Here is a 19,261-nt window from a genome sequence, read left to right on the forward strand (position 1 = left end):
AGACCAATCACGGTATTCAAGTTAATTTTTCTCGCTTTCAGGTGTATTAAGTTATATTTTTGTTTTGTTTCTATAGGAATCAATTTCCAACACGATTTTTTCTCTTAAAAATTGAATTAATTAATATATCATATTTGTAAGCGTCTATGGATCAAATATTTAGCACCTCAATTTTATAAGTAAAATATCTAAAACAAACAATAATTCAATATTTTTTTCTTTTATTTAAATTTATATCTTCGTTAAGCAGCATATAAGTATCCGGCCATTACATTCCCTAAAGTAGATGAAGAAAATCTTTTTTTTTTTGCTTTCCCTTTTTGGAAGGCTCACATTAACTGAAAAAGTAGTTTATGAGTAATATTATTTTTTTAATTTATTTTCAGAGAATCTCATTAGTTAATTAATTAGTAGTTAATTAGTCGTCTTACTGAATTTTGTGTTCCCGAGCCAGAATTTGACCCTTCGCAAAACACAAGAGGCCACGTTCTACATTGGGGCCGTCGATCTTTTTATTTTTCTATTCCAAATCCAAAATATTACAGCTCATTAATTAATTAATTAAAAGATTTTCTTAATCACCACTAAACAAATTATCTTTAAAGTCTGCAAATAAGATTATCCTAAATAATCATCATACCTTTTACACTCTCCTCACTAATATATAAATGTACACTCTGTTGGAAAACTTGTATAGAATTCAACAAAGATCACAAACAGTAAAAATCAAAAAGAAAAAATTAACTTTGTTCCATTGCAATAATTTGATTCAAGATGACATAATCTTCTAACTAATGCTTTTAGTTGTTATTTTTTTGAAATGGAGAAAGAAGAGAAAAAACATTGTTCTTCTGATTTAGGAATCATGTTTATTTAAAAATCAGAGGTATATTTTTACCATCAAAATATATTTTTTTATAAGTCTTTATTAAATTTAAAAAATAGCTCACGTATCACATTAATAAGTATTTACTTTTATGGACCAAAATTTTAATACTTTATTAGATCATTAACATGTTACTTCAATGATATTTAACATATCTACGTATAATATATTAATACGTAAGTCCACAAAATATCCCACTTGAACCACATATATTTATGAAGAATAACATGCATTACTAAATATACTGTCACAATATTATTTGCATGCATTACTAAATGTATCATATTCATGATTTTTCACAATTAGGTCGAAATATTTTTTTTGAAATAATTATTTCACATAGATAAATTATATCTATATATTTGAAATAAAAAGAATTTGTCGTAAAATAAGAGAAAAAGACAAGTAGTGATAGAAAATAAAATCTCTTCAAGTGTATTTCTTAAGGGCGAAAGGATACCCTTTTATAAGAGGTAGAATTCATCTGTTTACAATATTAAATAAAATACGTTAGAAGCTCTTTAAGTGTATAATAAATGGGACATCACGTTTGGTGTATATTGAAAGAAACATCCACACAAAATTCAATGAATTTGTAACGCTCCCCTTTGAATATTTATCGATAACGTGCCTCGTTAAAACCTTATCAGGAAAATTCATGTGGGAAAAAGCCTAGTGAAGAAAAAAGAGTACACACATCTTGCAATACGCCTTGAGTGCTGCCTTATTAAAAACCTTACCAGGAAAAATCAATGAAATAAAATCTTGTCTGAGGGAAAAAGAGTACAACGCGTATTTACTCCCCCTGATGAAGAACTTATCTGATATCTTAGAGACGACACATTCCAATCATATATCTTAGTTTCTCAAATGTAGACGCTGAAAATGCCTTAGTGAATAAATCCGCAAGATGATCACTCGAACGAATCTATTGAACATTTATCTCACCATTTTGTTAAAGATCATGTGTGAAAAAGAATTTAGGTGAAATATGTTTTGTTAGGTCTCCTTTGATCTATCTTCCCTTTAATTGAGCTATGCAAGCAACATTATCTTCATACAATATTATTGGAATCTTTGTTTGCATAGAAAGATCGCATAATTGCAAAATATGTTGAGTCATTGATCTTAACCATAGACACTCTCAGCTAACTTCATGAATGACTATTATCTTTGAAGAAGTAGAAATTATTGTTTGTTTCATCGAACTCCATGATATAATTGTACCTCCATATGTGAATAAATAACTTGTCTCAGATCGGGCTTTATGTGGGTCAGACAAATAACAAGCATCTACATAACTGATCAATTCTGAATTGGATGCATTAGAATACAACAATCTCATATCAATTGTTTCTTGAAGATATCTGAATATATGCTTAACACCTTTCCAATGTTTTCTTGTTAGGTATGATCTGAATCTTGCTAATAAACTTGCTGTGAAACAAATATTTGGTCGGGTATTGTTGGAAAGGTATATTAGTGCCCCAATAGCACTAAGATAAGGTGTTTCATCAAAACGAATCTCTTCATCATTTTCTTGAGGCCGGAATGCATCTTTATTTATATCAAGAGATCTCACAACCATCGGGATACTCAATGGGTGTAATTTATCCATGTAAAATCGCTTTAAAACCTTTTCAGTATATGTTGATTGATGGACAAATATTTCATTTGTCAAATGTTAAATCTGAAGGCAAAGATAAAATTTTATCTTACCAAGATCTTTCATTTCAAATTCTTTTTTCAAATACTCAATGACTTTTGAAAGCTCTTTAGGAGTTCCAATGATTTTCAAGTCATCAACAAAAACATTTATTATTACAAATTCGAATTTTGACCTTCGTATAAAATACAAGGACAAATAGGGTCATTCTTATACCCTTCATTTAGCAAGTATTCGCTAAGAAGATTATACCACATTCGCCCTGATTATTTCAATTCATATAAAGATTTCTGAAGTTTTATAAAATAACTTTCTTTTGAATTTTTATATGCTTCAGGGACTTTGAGTGCTCCAGGGATTTTCATAAAAATATTGTGGTCTAGTGAGCCATATAAATAGGATATGACAACGTCCAGTAGATGCATTTCAAGTTTTTCATAAATTGTCATATTTATTAGATACCTGAAGGTAATTACATCAACCACAGGAGAATATGTCTCCTCACAATCAATGACAGGCCTTTGCGAAAATTCTTGTGCAACACGTCGTGCTTTATATCTTACGACTTTACCATTTATATTGCTTTTTCGCACAAAAATCCATTTAAGCCCCACTAGCTTCACACATATAGGTGTTCGGACTATTAGTCAAAAAAACTTCACGTTTTTCAAGTGAAGTCCATTCTGTTTAAATTGCTTCCTTCCATTTTAACCAATCATTTCTCTGTCTACATTCATTGACAGATCTTGGTTCTAAATCCTCATCTTGTTGCATTATTTCAATTGTAACATTATAGGCAAAAATATTATCCACCACATTATTATTTTGATATGATCTTTTTCTCGTCGAGACATAATTTATAGAGATTTCCTCATTCTTATTGTTTTTAGGTACATGGACCTCATCTCAATCATTTATTTTTTTCTTTTTCGAGAATTTTTATCCTTGGATTTAATTGGTGTATCAAGTTTTAAGAGTGGTCCAGACTCATGTGCCTTAACATTTTATCGTATAGGAACATCAACTCGAACTTGAGCATTAGCAGCTGGATATATAATTTAGTAATCCGTAGAAGATTAGTAAATGCATCGGACAGTTGACAGCAAAACATTTTGTGCATATTGATCCAACTACTTAATGTGTGATACCGCTTTTTAAATAACTTCTATAGAATTCACTCAAAATTAGAAGTAAAGCATTAAACAAAGATTTGAATTCATAAGAATGGAAAGGGAACTAACCTAATTTCATTGCAATACTTTGACTAAGGAAGACTAGATTTTCTAAACTTTGAAGACGACATTTTTTTAGAAGTATTTCTCTGAGATAGAGAGAGAAGAGAAAAAAAAACATAGTTCCTTTCTTTTAGGGATTATGTTTATTTAGAAATTAGAAATTTTTAGGTGTCCTTTTAAGTTGTGAAAACATATTTTCAATCAGTCTTTATCAAACTTAAGAAAAAGGTCCACAAAATTTTAAACTTTCCATATTAAATTCATGTTAATAAATATTTAATTTTAAGACCCAAAGCTTTAATACTTATTATATTAAACATTAAAATAATTGAAATTTAAAAAAGAAAAGGGAGATGAAAAATAACTCAAGAAAAAACAAGAATGAAAGAGAGGGAAAATAATGAATGAAAATAAAATAACAATAAAAGAGTGAGAAAATGTTGGAAGACAAGAAATGGATAAAGATAAGAAAAGAAAAAAATGACCAAAGACAAAATGATCGAAGAAAAAATGAAGAGAAAAAAAAAATTGACGGAAGAAAAGACAGAGAGAGAGAGAGAAAAATGATAGAAGAAAAGACAAACAGGATAAGAAAATATATTACTCAATACTCATAGAAGAGAAAATGTGTTTTTGTTATTTCTGATAACAAAATTAATGCTATTCATATTAAACCATAATCCATAATTTATGTGTTATATTATATTATTTCTATAAAATGAACTTTTAAGTTTTTACCCTTTACATGTCACTCTATTAGTTATAAAACTATTAGGGATGGGTATTAATCCTAAAAATATGAAATGATATAGTTAAGCCATTTCCATTAGTACAAAATAAATTTGAACATTTTCCAATAAATTAATTTCCATATATAATATAACATTCATCTTTGACCAACATAATTATCACTTTAATATTTTTCTTAATTAGCTCAACATATTAGTTAGTACTTACCATGATTAGTTAAAGAGATTTGGGAGTAAATAATTTGACTAGATATGATTAAAGTTTTTCACTTGAAAGAGTAACAAATATTAAACTTAATTATATCACTAGAAGTGTTAATTAAATGCCATTACATTCAAAGGTGTCAGATCATATCTTACCAATTCATGATAATCACCAAATAGTGTAATTTGAGATGTAGATTTAGTAACCAAAAAAAAAAGAAAGGATTGACTCTAATTTAATTTATGTCCAAAATAGACTATAGAAATTCATTATTGACTAGTTAGTTTTTTTTTTTCATCCTATAAATAGCCCTCAAAATCTCAGAAAATAAATTCAAACACATAAATCTCAGTGAGTTTTTTATATATTATTTTTCACTCTCCATTGGAATAAAGAGTAATAGTTGTAAACCATCATGGCTATGGTTGTAATGCTATTTTTGATTTGCATCCTTTTGATGTCACTGAAAATTGTCTATGAAACTCTTTTAAGTTACTATTTGATTCCCAAACGTATCACTAAAATCATGGAAAAACAAGGTGTGCGAGGTCCTAAACCTCGATTTCTTGTTGGAAATATCTTGGATATGGCTTCTCTCGTCTCCGAATCAACTTCAAATGACATGGATTCGATTCACCATGACATCGTCGCTCGCCTTTTGCCCCATTATGTTGCTTGGTCTAAGATTTATGGTAATAATTTTCAGTTTGTTTTTAAAAAGAATGATATGTTCTGTTCTTCTCTAACAATTTGATTTATAAAATTAATAAACAGGGAAACGATTCATTTTTTGGAACGGGACAGAACCGAGAATGTGCTTATCAGAAGCAGATTTAATCAAAGAGCTTTTTTCAAAGTACAACAGTGTTTCTGGAAAATCTTGGCTACAACAGCAAGGTTCTAAACATTTCATCGGGCGCGGACTTTTGATGGCCAACGGTGACGATTGGTACCATCAACGCCACATTGTTGCTCCAGCTTTCATCGGAGAAAAACTAAAGGTACAAAATGTATATATACATATATTTTTTACTTAGTTAGTACATAATTTATATTTATGTATGGGCAGAGTTATGCGGGATATATGGTGGAATGTACGAGTGGGATGCTGCGATCACTAGGAAATGCGGTTAAATCAGGCCAAGTGGAGTTCGAGATGGGAGAGTACATGGCTCGACTCACCGCTGAAATAATTTCGAGAACAGAGTTTGACAGTAGCTATGCAAAGGGAAAACAAATATTCCATTTATTAACTATTTTACAGCAAAAGTGTGCACAAGCTAGCCGGCACCTGTGCTTTCCCGGAAGCAGGTAAACTTTTGAAATCCCAATATAACCCGTAATTAATTATAATTTCTGCATCTTCTTCTTTTTTTAATTATTAAAAGTTTTATCAATTTCAAAATATTTGAAAGTGCTACTTAAAAGATTCAGAAAATGACAGAATTCAATTTCGATTATCAGAATGGATTATTGTGGAGTAATCTCATCAATGTGATATATGCATTGGTGATATTATTAATTTTTTTTTCCAAAAATTTTAAATTCAGAATCTTTAACTTTTGTGTTTCGATTCATATCAACTCAATTTTATTCTTTTTTTCTATACAGGTTTTTTCCAAGTAAATATAACAGAGACATAAAGACATTAAAAATAGAAGTGGAGACGCTACTAATGGAAATAATACAAAGTCGAAAAGATGGTGTAGAAATTGGGCGAAGCAGTTCGTATGGGAATGATTTATTAGGAATGTTACTTAATGAGATGCAAAAGAAAAGATCAAGCAATGGATTCAGCTTGAATTTGCAGCTTATTATGGATGAATGCAAGACTTTTTTCTTTGCTGGACATGAAACCACTGCCCTTTTGTTAACTTGGACGGTTATGTTGTTAGCGAGTAATCCCTCTTGGCAGGATAAAGTTCGTCAAGAAATTAACCAAGTTTGCAAAGGAGATTCACCTACTGTTGATCACCTTCCAAAACTTACCTTGGTAAGTGCTCATAGTAATTTTAATCTCTATTATGCTTTTCTCTGGAAAAAATGACGTTTTTTATGATTAAAAAACTTAAAAGAAAACGAGAATAGTATATTTGGTAAAACTTAAGTGGTAGCAAAAATTCCCCTAGTGTCACTTCGTGAACTATTTTTTTTTTTAATTGGGTTAGTATTTTTCAAGGATTCCACATTTTGATATTTCTTCTTATTTTTTATTTACTAAAATTCGTTATTTAGTTGGGGGAAATAAGAAGAAATAAAAATTACTTATTATCATTACTTAATGGTCGGTCTGTCAGCTTCCAAGTTGTCTTGTCAATAAATTCCACTGATTTTTAGATTCTACTGACAACTTTGCTGCCATTGGGGCAATATTTTGATAAATTATAGAGTTCAATCACTGAAAATTAGAATGATGTAAATATTTCTAAGGCCCTTTTGGCTCCTTCTTCTTGGTTCGCAATTTAATTTTATATACACCGATAATATAAATAATTTTTATTTTTTTGCAGTTGAGTATGATAATCAACGAGTCGTTACGACTATATCCACCAGCGACTGTACTACCAAGAATGGCATTTGAGGATTTCAAATTAGGTGATCTTAATATACCCAAAGGATTATCAATATGGATTCCAGTACTTGCCATACATCACAGTGAAGAAATTTGGGGAAAAGATGCAAATGAATTTAGGCCTGATCGTTTTGCCTCTAAGCCCTTTTCTGCTGGACGGAATTTTCTTCCGTTCGCCGCCGGTCCTCGGAATTGTGTTGGACAATCATTTGCCCTAATGGAAGCTAAGATTATATTAGCAATGTTAATATCGAAATTTCGATTCACTATTTCAGAGAATTATCGTCATGCACCTGTAATTGTCCTCACTATTAAGCCTAAATATGGGGTTCAAGTCAAATTAACACCTTTGACTACTTAGAGAAATTAATTTTTGGTCATTAGAGGATTACTTTTCCTCTTTTTGCCGAAATATTTTTTTCTTAAGAAGAGCTTTTGAGGAGGAAGTTGGAGAATAGCACTACTGATATGAGCATGTAATATAATATCGAACTGAGATGAGTTTAAATGAACTGATACATTCAGTAATGATTTATGTATACAGAAAATTCATCTCAAATTATTAGAACTTGAAGCATATAAGTGTTATTATATTATTTTTTTTTGTTTTGTCTTTTGGTAATTTAAGTAGGCTACTTGGGATTTTGATTATAAAGTTAAATGAAGATATCTTGGACTATGGCTTTTTTTTAGGTTGATTACTTATCAATTAATTGAGTGGGTTCAGAAAAAGATGGTTTTAGATATTAGTGATTAGAATAAGAAGTCCAGACATGGAAGATATGATTAAGTTGATGTGTCTTTTTTTTTCCTTTAAAGATAAACAAACACCTAGAAATATATTTAATTAAGTGATCACGACACAAAATTAGTTTATTATTGTTAAAAAGGTTTTCCTCTTTCCTTTGATACCTTCATAACCTTTATTAAGATTGATCATATATGATTTTTTCTTTTTGCCCAACTCAATTGGTTTAACATAGTGCTACTTTTCGAGTTAGAAAATTAATGATCAACTAAAATTATTTTTTAAAAACAAAATGCCATAGGGTTGAAAAAACAAAAAGCTTTGTAAGACTCTTCTTCATCTATAAAATTGCACGTTTGCTTTTCAACTGGATCAGTGTATTTTTAATGGTTATTTTTTAAATAAATTACTACTTAATATTTTATCTTTTTCTTTTATTTTTAGCAAAAATCAGACTTATGCCTAATAAGTCACAAATTTATTAGAAATTGTTATCATGCTTGAATCATAATTTTATAGGATATTATATGGGCAACTTTCACATATAGCAAACACAAAATTTATATTTGTATGCTATAGCAGAGTTTGCATAATTGCGCTCCATAACAAACATATATGTGTATAATTAACTATATATATATATATATATATACAATTGAAGTGAATTGTATAAAACGAATTGTATAAAACAAGAAAAAGAGAAATTATATACAATTTGAATTTGTATAAAACGAGAAAGAGAGAAAGGCAAAAGAGACTTGGGTAGGAAAATATTTGTATTTGTATAATTAATTATAAGTGTATATGACGATCATATACAATTTGAATTTGTATAAAATGAGAAAGAGAGAAAGGTAAAAGAGACTTTGGACAAGGAATATACAATTGAATCGAATTGTATAAAACGAGAAAAACAGAAATTATATACAATTTGAATTTGTATAAAACGAGTAAGAGAGAAAGGCAAAAGAAACTGGGTAGGAAGTATTTTTATTGTATAATTATAAGTATATATGACGAAAATATATGTATTTGCATGTGTATATACAATTTTCTCCCGCTTTATACAAACAGAAATACATTTTATACATTTCGTTTCTGTTTTTATAAACGAGAGCGGCGAGCGAGATTAGGCAGAATGGCGATCGAGATCTGGGAGAACGGAGAGAGGGGAACGAAAATATATATATTTATAGAATTTCCTCTCATTTTATGCAAACACAAACACATTTTATACGTTTATGTTTGTATAAAAAACGAGAGAGGCGAGCGAAACTGCCACCAAACGATGGTAGCGAGCGAAATTCCTCCAAGGAGAGTGACAAAAATAGCTATAGTTTACTATAAGGTACAACTAAATCAAAGTATATTAATAACATTTAATTTAAATTAATAGTTTGTTATTATATATAATTTTTCATATTGTACTACGTAAACAATATACTTTAGCTTTGGGAATAAAATTCGAAACAAAATATGGATAAAGTGTTAATTAACCCCTGCCCCAACCCAATTATCTAGTTATACCGCATGAAAAATATTTTCTCTACCAAAAAAAAGATTCTCCAAAATAAAGAAAATGGCTTCTTAATCAGCTGATTAGGGAAAAAAGTTAATTCCACAAACATTCTACATCTTTTCCTTTTTGGTTTATTTCAAAATAATAAAATTTCATTATATGATGATTGCATATAATTTAATTTTAACATATCTTTTTTATTCTTAATAACATGTTATCAACTAAGTAGATATCATAATTATTTTAAATAAAAATTTTAATAAATTTTTTTTTCTTAATATTACACTATATTCAAGCCCGGTGAAAAAATGAAATACAAAAAGATTATGATGTCAAAATCTTGCGCCCTTGTTTTTCCAAATAGTATCACCTAAATTAGGATACAAGAGAATAGTGTACGAGTAAAAATAAAGAAAGCTTATAAAGTTAAAGGTCCTTTTTTAATTTCTATAAAATGGGAGTAACGCACTCACATTCATAAAACAAATTTTTTATCATATGATAATGATTAGATGATAACACTTCACCACTTATTTTATTCATTTCCTTGCACGAGTGTGCCTTTAACTTGATGGCTACAACAATAACCACTCCCTCTTTCTTTTTTTTAAAAATGATTTCTTTTTCTTCATTATTTTATACATTTATTGCTGATTCTTGTTACATATTATTTAAATTGAAAATCTACTTACAAAATATTTTTCTGATAGAAAGTAAACTGCACATGTACAACCCTCTCCCTTCTCCCTCCAAACTCCGCTTTAAATATATACATAAAAACTAAATTATGTTTGAATATGCTTTTTAAATATCTTCGCTACCTATATTTCAAGTAATAACTCCAATGAAAATATAATTATGTCTATAAGTTTAGAATAGAGCCAGATAATATTCAAAACAGAATCAACAAAATAAAGTCAATCTATCACTGCTAAAATTTTCAAAATCTTATCATTTCTAAGTTCCTTGATTTTTAGTTCTTTTTAAGGAAAGAGATCGTTGGAGAAGATCACAAAGACAATTATATTTATTTATATACTTAATGAGCCACAAAGACTCAATTGTTTTGACTCTTCAAATTAAAATATTAGTTGTTAAGTCTAATTCTCATCCCTAATCCCATGATTAGACAGCTAATTTTGGAGTCAAACTAGGGCCCTTAATGTTAATCCCCTTGATTAAATATATTTCAACTCATGATTAATTTTTAAGGAAAAATTTGTGCTCCACCAACATCTTCACTTTAACCACCTCCCCCCCTCCACCAAGTCTTGCTCCCACAACTTTAATTATTTTTTAATACTCCTACTAATTAAATTTTTTTTTGGGGGGGGGGGTGATTAATAATGATGAATATTTTTTTCTCCATTATAATATACTTCACTCTAAAGACAATCTTGCCTTTTGACAAAAAAATCGCAACTTGAAATTCTCTAATCCAATTTTCTGCATAAAAATGTAAAGTCAAGTGTATACTACACAATTACAACCTGATTTTGTATGTATGTATGCATAACTCCAACAGAAATAAATAAAATTAATTGAATTCATTTTAAATTTATTTTTAACTGATTTACATGACTCGACTTACTTATTCTTTTCTTTTATCTCCACGAATTAGCAAGAACCAACCCCTTCTTCACAAAGGCGAAAGGCCTTTTTGAAGTAAGACAAAGGGCGGATTCACGTTGAGTGAAAGAGAGGCTTCATTTAAAAATTTTATTATATATATAAAAAAGAATTATAAGAGGAGAGTGTGTGATTTCTACAAATCATTTTACCTTTACTTTTAGATCCCAATATCCCCTCTAAGCAAAGTTAAAAAAATATTTTAATTACTCCATTTGTTTATAGTTTTCTATTATTGATAATTAGCACATACCTCAAGAAAATAATAAACCATAGGAATAATATCATCATGTTATTTTTTGAACAGATTAAAAATGCTTTTGGGAAATGTATTAATACACTACTAAGGTAATTATATCTCTGTACATAGTTTAACAGAAGGAAAGAGCATTGAATATTTAAAATTGACAAACATACACTCTTGTAAAGTGTATTGAGATAATTAATGAGTGGAAATCTTACCAAAATCCACTCAATCTAATTCTAGACTAATGTGTTGACTCTCACATGGCGGCAATAAGTGCGATATGAAAAAAAAATTGATCTTATTTAACTAGTGGCAATAAGTGCGATATGAAAAAATTGGTCAATTAAAATTTACCTTCTTTAATGTGATCACATTTCTATTTGCTTTGCTTTAAAAGGATGACGAGCTTCCTAGAAAATTCCGTTCAGAGATTGAAATTGTGATTTTCAAATTAAATCTGATGTTGGATTGGATATCTTGCATAAATTTGGACTAATTTTACATATTATCTTTTATTTATAATAAGTATAAAATAATTTTTTGCATCAAAACTAATATATATGACAAGAAATTACGAATTATTTTTTCTCGTAAACTAAAGAAGAACTCTTCAAAATGCAATTATGGTAAGTTTATATGGTATATACTTGCAGTATGTACTCAGGGGCAGATTTAGGTGTACGGGTAGGGTTGCCACAACACCCAATGTTTTAAAAAAAAACGTTATGTACACATGTATATATGTATAATAATTAAATATATATTATTGTTGCCACTTAATGACTGTAAAACATAATAGCTCAATTGGGAAAGGAGAAGGTCTCCCTCCTTGTCAATCCGAGTTTGACCTCAGCAACAACATTTAATTTATTTTGCTTGCTTTTTTTTTCTTATCTTTTTCTTCATTCATTCTTATTTATTTACTATTCTTTATTAATTCAAATTGATCTCTTTTCATAATTAATTTTAATTTTTTTTACTTTTTCACGCACTAATTATTAATCTATTGATTTGAGTATAACATGTTTATTTTTTTTATCAATTAGTGAGTACTGAATTATGAGCATCAAATAAATATTATCAAGAATATATTTAAATAATAGTTTTTAGAAAAAACATTAGTTCCAAAAATGTTTTTTTAAAATTTTTTTTAAAGGTTCTTTCGCTCTTCACCGATATTTTTGTTGAGTAAGATGAATAGGCTGAAACTACAATTTTTCATTATTTTCCAACTATATATCTCCAACAACATATTAAGTCAATGGAAGATAAATATATTATGTTAATATTATTAGATGGTTTACACAAGCTCAAATTTTAACATGAGTTTTTTTCTTCAAAGTTTCAGCAAATAAGACATTTAGTTTGAAAAAAAAATAAAAAATTGAATTGTTTAGTCATCTCTGATCACATAATATCTAAAAGAAAATATTATTATAGGCACATTTGATCAATTTATTTATAAAATAAAATAAATTTAATAACTTAAATTGTAACCAAAATTAAAATAATCAATCCTTTTATCTTACTTGAATGTTGTGACACCCTTAACCTTTAAATTTTAGATATGCCTCTATATGAACTATGTACGACGAGATGTCAACTATTGTTTTTCAGTAAAAAAAAAAAAGAAGGTGTTTACTTTAATTCATGTCCAAAATACCCTGTAGAAATTAATGATTGGCCAATATATTTTTCCATCCTATAAATAGCCCTCCAAATCTCATTGGCATCAAACACACAAACCTAAGTGAGTTTTGTACTATTTTCTCTCTCTCCATGAACAAGAGTGATAGTTGTACACTAAAAATAGCCATCATTTGCATCAAAATCTCACAAAAAACGTCAAACACACAAATCTTAGTGAGTTTTATAACTTTTTTTTCTCTTTCCATTGGAACAATTGTATACTAAAAGTAACCATCATGAGTATGATGGCGGTGCTACTTTTGATTTGCATCATTTTGATGTCACTAAAAATTGCCTATGAAACTCTCTCATTTTACTATTTGATTCCCAGACGTATCACTAAAATTATGAAAAAACAAGGTGTGTGTGGTCCTAGACCTCGATTTCTTGTTGGAAATATCTTTGATATGACTTCTCTTGTCTCCAAATCAACCTCAAATGACATGGATTCTATTCACCATGATATCGTCGCTCGCCTTTTGCCCCATTACGTCGCTTGGTCTAAGATTTATGGTATGAATTGGTAAACGTTCTTTTATTTTTAGTCCGTTTTAAAAATAATGATTATACTTAATTGAAAATTGAACTTATAGGGAAACGATTCATTTTTTGGAACGGGACAGAGCCGAGAATGTGTTTATCAGAAGCAGATTTAATCAAAGAACTTTTTTCAAAGTATAGCAGTGTTTCTGGAAAATCATGGTTACAACAACAAGGTTCTAAACATTTTATCGGGCGCGGACTTTTGATGGCTAACGGCGACGATTGGTACCATCAACGCCACATTGTTGCTCCTGCTTTCATCGGAGATAAATTAAAGGTACTAAATATATATATATATATATATATATTTTACCCTGTTTGTACATGACAATCATATAGATAGACTGATTTATATTTATACATGGGCAGAGTTATGCGGGATATATGGTGGAATGTACTAGTGGGTTGCTCCGATCACTCGAAAATGCGGTCAAATCAGGTCAAATGGAGTTCGAGATGGGAGAGTACATGACTCGACTCACTGCTGAAATAATTTCGAGAACAGAGTTTGATAGTAGCTATGAGAAGGGAAAACAAATATTCCATTTATTAACTATTCTACAGAAAAAGTGCGCGCAAGCTAGTCGACACTTGTGCTTTCCTGGAAGCAGGTAAATTTTTGGAACCCATTATATATTATACGCAGTTATTACAATTTTTGTCATAGTCTCTATCTTATCCTACGGATACTGATAAATATAAAATTTGTTTATTAGATAGAAAATGCCCACTTTCCTTTTAAAAATTAATTAATTCCAAAACATTTTAAAATGTTACTTAAAAGATTAAGAAAAAGCCAAAAATTCAATTTCGATTCTTGGAATTGACTGGTACGATTCTGTTTTCGAGTAATCTCATTAATGTGATATATACACATTGGCGGATTGCACTGTTTTATTCAACACAACATTATTAAATTTTTTGAAAAAATTTAAATTTTGAACTCATAATTGTAGCGTTTAGATTCATATTAATTAAATTTTTTTTACAGATTTTTTCCGAGTAAATATAACAGAGACATAAAGACATTAAAAATAGAAGTGGAGACGCTACTAATGGAAATAATACAAAGTCGAAAAGATGGTGTAGAAATTGGGCGAAGCAGTTCGTATGGGAATGATTTATTAGGAATGTTACTAAATGAGATGCAAAAGAAAAGATCAAGCAATGGATTCAGCTTGAATTTGCAGCTTATTATGGATGAATGCAAAACTTTTTTCTTTGCTGGACATGAAACCACTGCCCTTTTGTTAACTTGGACGGTTATGTTGTTAGCAAGTAATCCCTCTTGGCAGGATAAAGTTCGTCAAGAAATTAACCAAGTTTGCAAAGGAGATTCACCTACTGTTGATCACCTTCCAAAACTTACCTTGGTAAGTGCTCATAGTAATTTTAATCTCTATTATGCTTTTCTCTGAAAAAAATGACGTTTTTTATGATTAAAAAACTTAAAAGAAAACGAGAATAGTATATTTGGTAAAACTTAAGTGGTAGCAAAAATTCCCCTAGTGTCACTTCGTGAACTATTTTTTTTTTAATTGGGTTAGTATTTTTCAAGGATTCCACATTTTGATATTTCTTCTTATTTTTTATTTACTAAAATTCGTTATTTAGTTGGGGGAAATAAGAAGAAATAAAAATTACTTATTATCATTACTTAATGGTCGGTCTGTCAACTTCCAAGTTGTCTTGTCAATAAATTCCACTGATTTTTAGATTCTACTGACAACTTTGCTGCCATTGGGGCAATATTTTGGTAAATTATAGAGTTCAATCACTGAAAATTAGAATGATTTAAAATATTCCTAAAGCCCTTTTGGCTCCTTCTTCTTGGTTCGCAATTTAATTTTATATACACCGATAATATAAATAATTTTTATTTTTTTTGCAGTTGAGTATGATAATCAACGAGTCGTTACGACTATATCCACCAGCGACTGTACTTCCAAGAATGGCATTTGAGGATTTCAAATTAGGTGATCTTAATATACCCAAAGGATTATCAATATGGATTCCAGTACTTGCCATACATCACAGTGAAGAAATTTGGGGAAAAGATGCAAATGAATTTAGGCCTGATCGTTTTGCCTCTAAGCCCTTTACTGCCGGACGGAATTTTCTTCCGTTCGCCGCCGGTCCTCGGAATTGTGTTGGACAATCATTTGCCCTAATGGAAGCTAAGATTATATTAGCAATGTTAATATCGAAATTTCGATTCACTATTTCAGAGAATTATCGTCATGCACCTGTAATTGTCCTCACTATTAAGCCTAAATATGGAGTTCAAGTCAAATTAACACCTTTGACTACTTAGAGAAATTAATTTTTGGTTTTTAGAGGATTAGTTTCCTCTTTTTTGCCGAAATATATATATATATATTTTTTTTTGCTTTTTTGCTTAAGAAGAGTTTTTGAGGAGGATGTTGGAGAATAGTACCAATGATATGAGTAACTTTATTATGTAAGATCAAATTGAGATAGAGTTTAAATCAACGGACAAATTTATCATGATTTATATGGAATTGAAGCATATAATTGTTATTTGTATTTTTTATTTTGTCTTTTTGATAACTTAAGTAGGCTATGCTTGTACTTACTATTTTTATTTTTATTTTTAAAAAAAAGATAAGTGAAGAGATATTGTGAGTATATCTTTTGATGTTGATTAATTATCAATTAATTGTGTGGGTTCAAAAAAAGATGATTTTGGAGATTAATGATTAGAATAAGAAGTTAGACAAGCAAGATATGATTAAGTTGATGAGGCTATTTTATTTTTAGATAAGCACTCAGAAATATATTTAATTAAGTGATCACAATACAAAAGTAGTTTATTATTGTTTAAAAAGGTTTTCCTCTTCCCTTTGATCCCTTTATTCAGATTGATAATATTATGACTTTTTCTTTTTGCCCAACTCAACTGGTTTAACATAGTGCTTGCTTTTTAACTTGAAAATTAATGATCAACTTGGATTGTTTTTTAACACAAAGTCTCCTTAAGTAAAAAATAAAATAAAAAGCTTTGTGAATTGTAAGACTTTTTTCATCTAAAAAATTGCACGTTTAATTTTTCAAATGAATTTGTATATTTTAATTTTTTTACTTTTTAAATAGATTAGTATATAATATATTTATTTTTTTAGTAAAAATCAAACATATGCCTAATCAACCATAAATCCCTTAGAAATTATAATCATGCTTCAATCATCATAATTTTTTGGGATACTATAATATAAAAATAATATATTAACGAAATTTTTTTTTATAAGGGATAAAAATTTGAAATAAAATAAGAACAAATGTGTAAATCAACCCCTACCCTACCTATCATCTCGCAAAACCATATTATTTGTAAAAAATAAGTCCTCTAAAATGAGAAAAGTGACTTCTTGATGATCTCATCTTCGTCCTTTCATAGACATATTATCACTCCCGTCGTCCTTATCAATTATCATACCACTCCACACTCCTACCTCCTCTACCTTTCATAATATTATTTTAAATGATATATATAAATAATATTATATATCAATATATTTTAAATTCACTTAGTTTATTAAAAATACTTTGCTTTTTATCATATACACCATTAGTACCCAAAAAAAGGTGACTTCTCCTAATAAAAGGAAATCGTACTCTGAAAATATTTGAATTTTGAGGTTAATAAAGCGCCCCACTTTGAATATTTTGAGTTCCATTTGAAGTGTAGCTAAAATAAGCTAAACATAAACAAAAATTGAGGTGGCAGGTCAATATATATGCATTGGAAAAGATCGTTTAGGCCAGACAAATATTTTAATATATAGATCAGATCCTGAGGTCCATTAATAAAACAGGACTCCTTTTTACCTTTTTTTTTTCACTCAAAGCTTTAATTAAATTTGAATTGATCATTACAAAGTTCATCGGAGGGTGATGATTTTAATCAATTTTTCTTATTTTCAGAGCTCAAATTTGAGACCTCTGATTAAGAGTAAAATATTCTAATTAAAAATAATTTAATTTTCAAATATTTCTTTTATACTTGGTGAAATTATTTCAACCATACAAGAATAAAAAAATTATCTTGAATCGTAACTTTTTTTTAAAAAATACTAATATATTAAATCAAACAAGGCAACAAATAAAAAATATATACGAAGAAAAATAAAGAAATGTCAGAAAGTGTAAGTCTTTCTAAATTTCTATAAAATAATAATGAAATGGGAGTAATGCACGCATATTCATAGAACATTTTTTATCGTATGATTAGATGATAACACTTCACCATTTATTTTATTCATTTCTTTGCACGAGTGTGCCTTTAACTTGATGGCTACAACAATAACCACTCCCTCTTTCTTTTTTTAAAAATGATTTCTTTCTTTCTTCACTATTTTTATTTTTATACGATTTCTTTATTATTGTATTTTATAATATATTAATTGTTATTATATTTTATTTAAAAAGAAAATCTCTAGAAATACCCCCTCCCCCCCTTCCCACTCCAAACAATAATATTTTAGAAAAAAGAAAATATTTAAAAATAAAATTGTATTTGAATATGTATTTAAAAGATTTTGTGAGACCTATTTTTAAAGCAATAATCCAATGAAAATGTAATTATGACTATTAAGCTTAGAATGGAGAAAAATAATATTCTGAAACCAACAAAATATAAAGTCTGTCATTACTAAAATTTCCTAAATTTTGTCATTCCTAAGTTCTTTCAATTTTAGTTCTTTTTTATGGAAAGAGAAAAGAGATAGGTGGAGAAGATCACAAAGATGATATTTATAATATACCGATGAGCCACAAAGACTCAATTGTTTTGACTCTTCAACTTAAATTAATACTTTGTTAAGTCTAATTCTCATCCCTAATCCCATGATTAGACAGCTAATTTAATTGTCAAACTAGGGCCCTTAATGACAAATCCCTTGATTATATGTTTCGACTCATTTTTAATTTTTAAGATTTGTGCTCCACCCATCATCTTCACTTTAAACCACCTTCCCCCTCCACCAAGCCTTGCTCCCATAACTTAAATTATTTTTTAATACTCCTACTAATTAATTTTTTTTTTGGGGGGGGGGGTTGATAATAATGATGAATGGTTTTTTCTCCATTATAATATGCTTAATTCTAAAGAAAATCTTGCCTTTTGACAAAAAATCGTGACTTGAAATTCTCTAACCTTTATCTTCCAATTTTCTGCATAAATGTAAAGTTAAGTGTGGCATATACACTACTAACAAAATAATCATTCGCGATAATTAATTCTTAATTATTTCTAAATATATATTTTTACGACAATTGTCTAATTGTCACTCTTTATGTATGTTTCTAAAATCTTTAGCGATATTGATTCTAATGATACTTAACTAATGTCGGTAAAAATTTTAACACTCTTTATTAATGACAATATTTAATGCTGCTAAAAATTATTTTTATCATAGTGATACTACTGATAACTTGATTTGTTATATATGTACGCATAGTTCGAATGGAAAATAAATAAAATTGATAGAATTCATTTTGAAATTTATTTTTGACGAATTTACATGACTTGATATCTTATTCTTTTTATTTTT

The 19,261-nt window shown here is 28.7% G+C and overlaps 2 protein-coding genes across 2 annotated transcripts; both read left to right on the top strand.

Annotated features, from left to right (window-relative positions):
* Window positions 1-5,156: 5,156 nt before the first annotated feature.
* CYP735A2 (cytokinin hydroxylase-like) lies at window positions 5,157-7,674 on the top strand. Its single transcript, NM_001279242.1, has 5 exons — window positions 5,157-5,433; window positions 5,516-5,742; window positions 5,811-6,052; window positions 6,353-6,734; window positions 7,252-7,674. The coding sequence occupies exons 1-5, from the start codon at window positions 5,157-5,159 to the stop codon at window positions 7,672-7,674; spliced, it is 1,551 nt and encodes a 516-aa protein (NP_001266171.1).
* Window positions 7,675-13,199: 5,525 nt separating this feature from the next.
* On the top strand, window positions 13,200-16,002 carry CYP735A1 (cytokinin hydroxylase-like). Its single transcript, NM_001279238.2, has 5 exons — window positions 13,200-13,658; window positions 13,739-13,965; window positions 14,058-14,299; window positions 14,680-15,061; window positions 15,580-16,002. Exons 1-5 carry the CDS (start codon window positions 13,382-13,384, stop codon window positions 16,000-16,002), a joined length of 1,551 nt encoding a protein of 516 aa, NP_001266167.1. The 5' UTR covers window positions 13,200-13,381.
* Window positions 16,003-19,261: the final 3,259 nt, after the last annotated feature.

Source organism: Solanum lycopersicum, chromosome 2 (assembly GCF_036512215.1).
Source record: "Solanum lycopersicum chromosome 2, SLM_r2.1".
Classification (NCBI taxonomy): Eukaryota; Viridiplantae; Streptophyta; class Magnoliopsida; order Solanales; family Solanaceae; genus Solanum; species Solanum lycopersicum.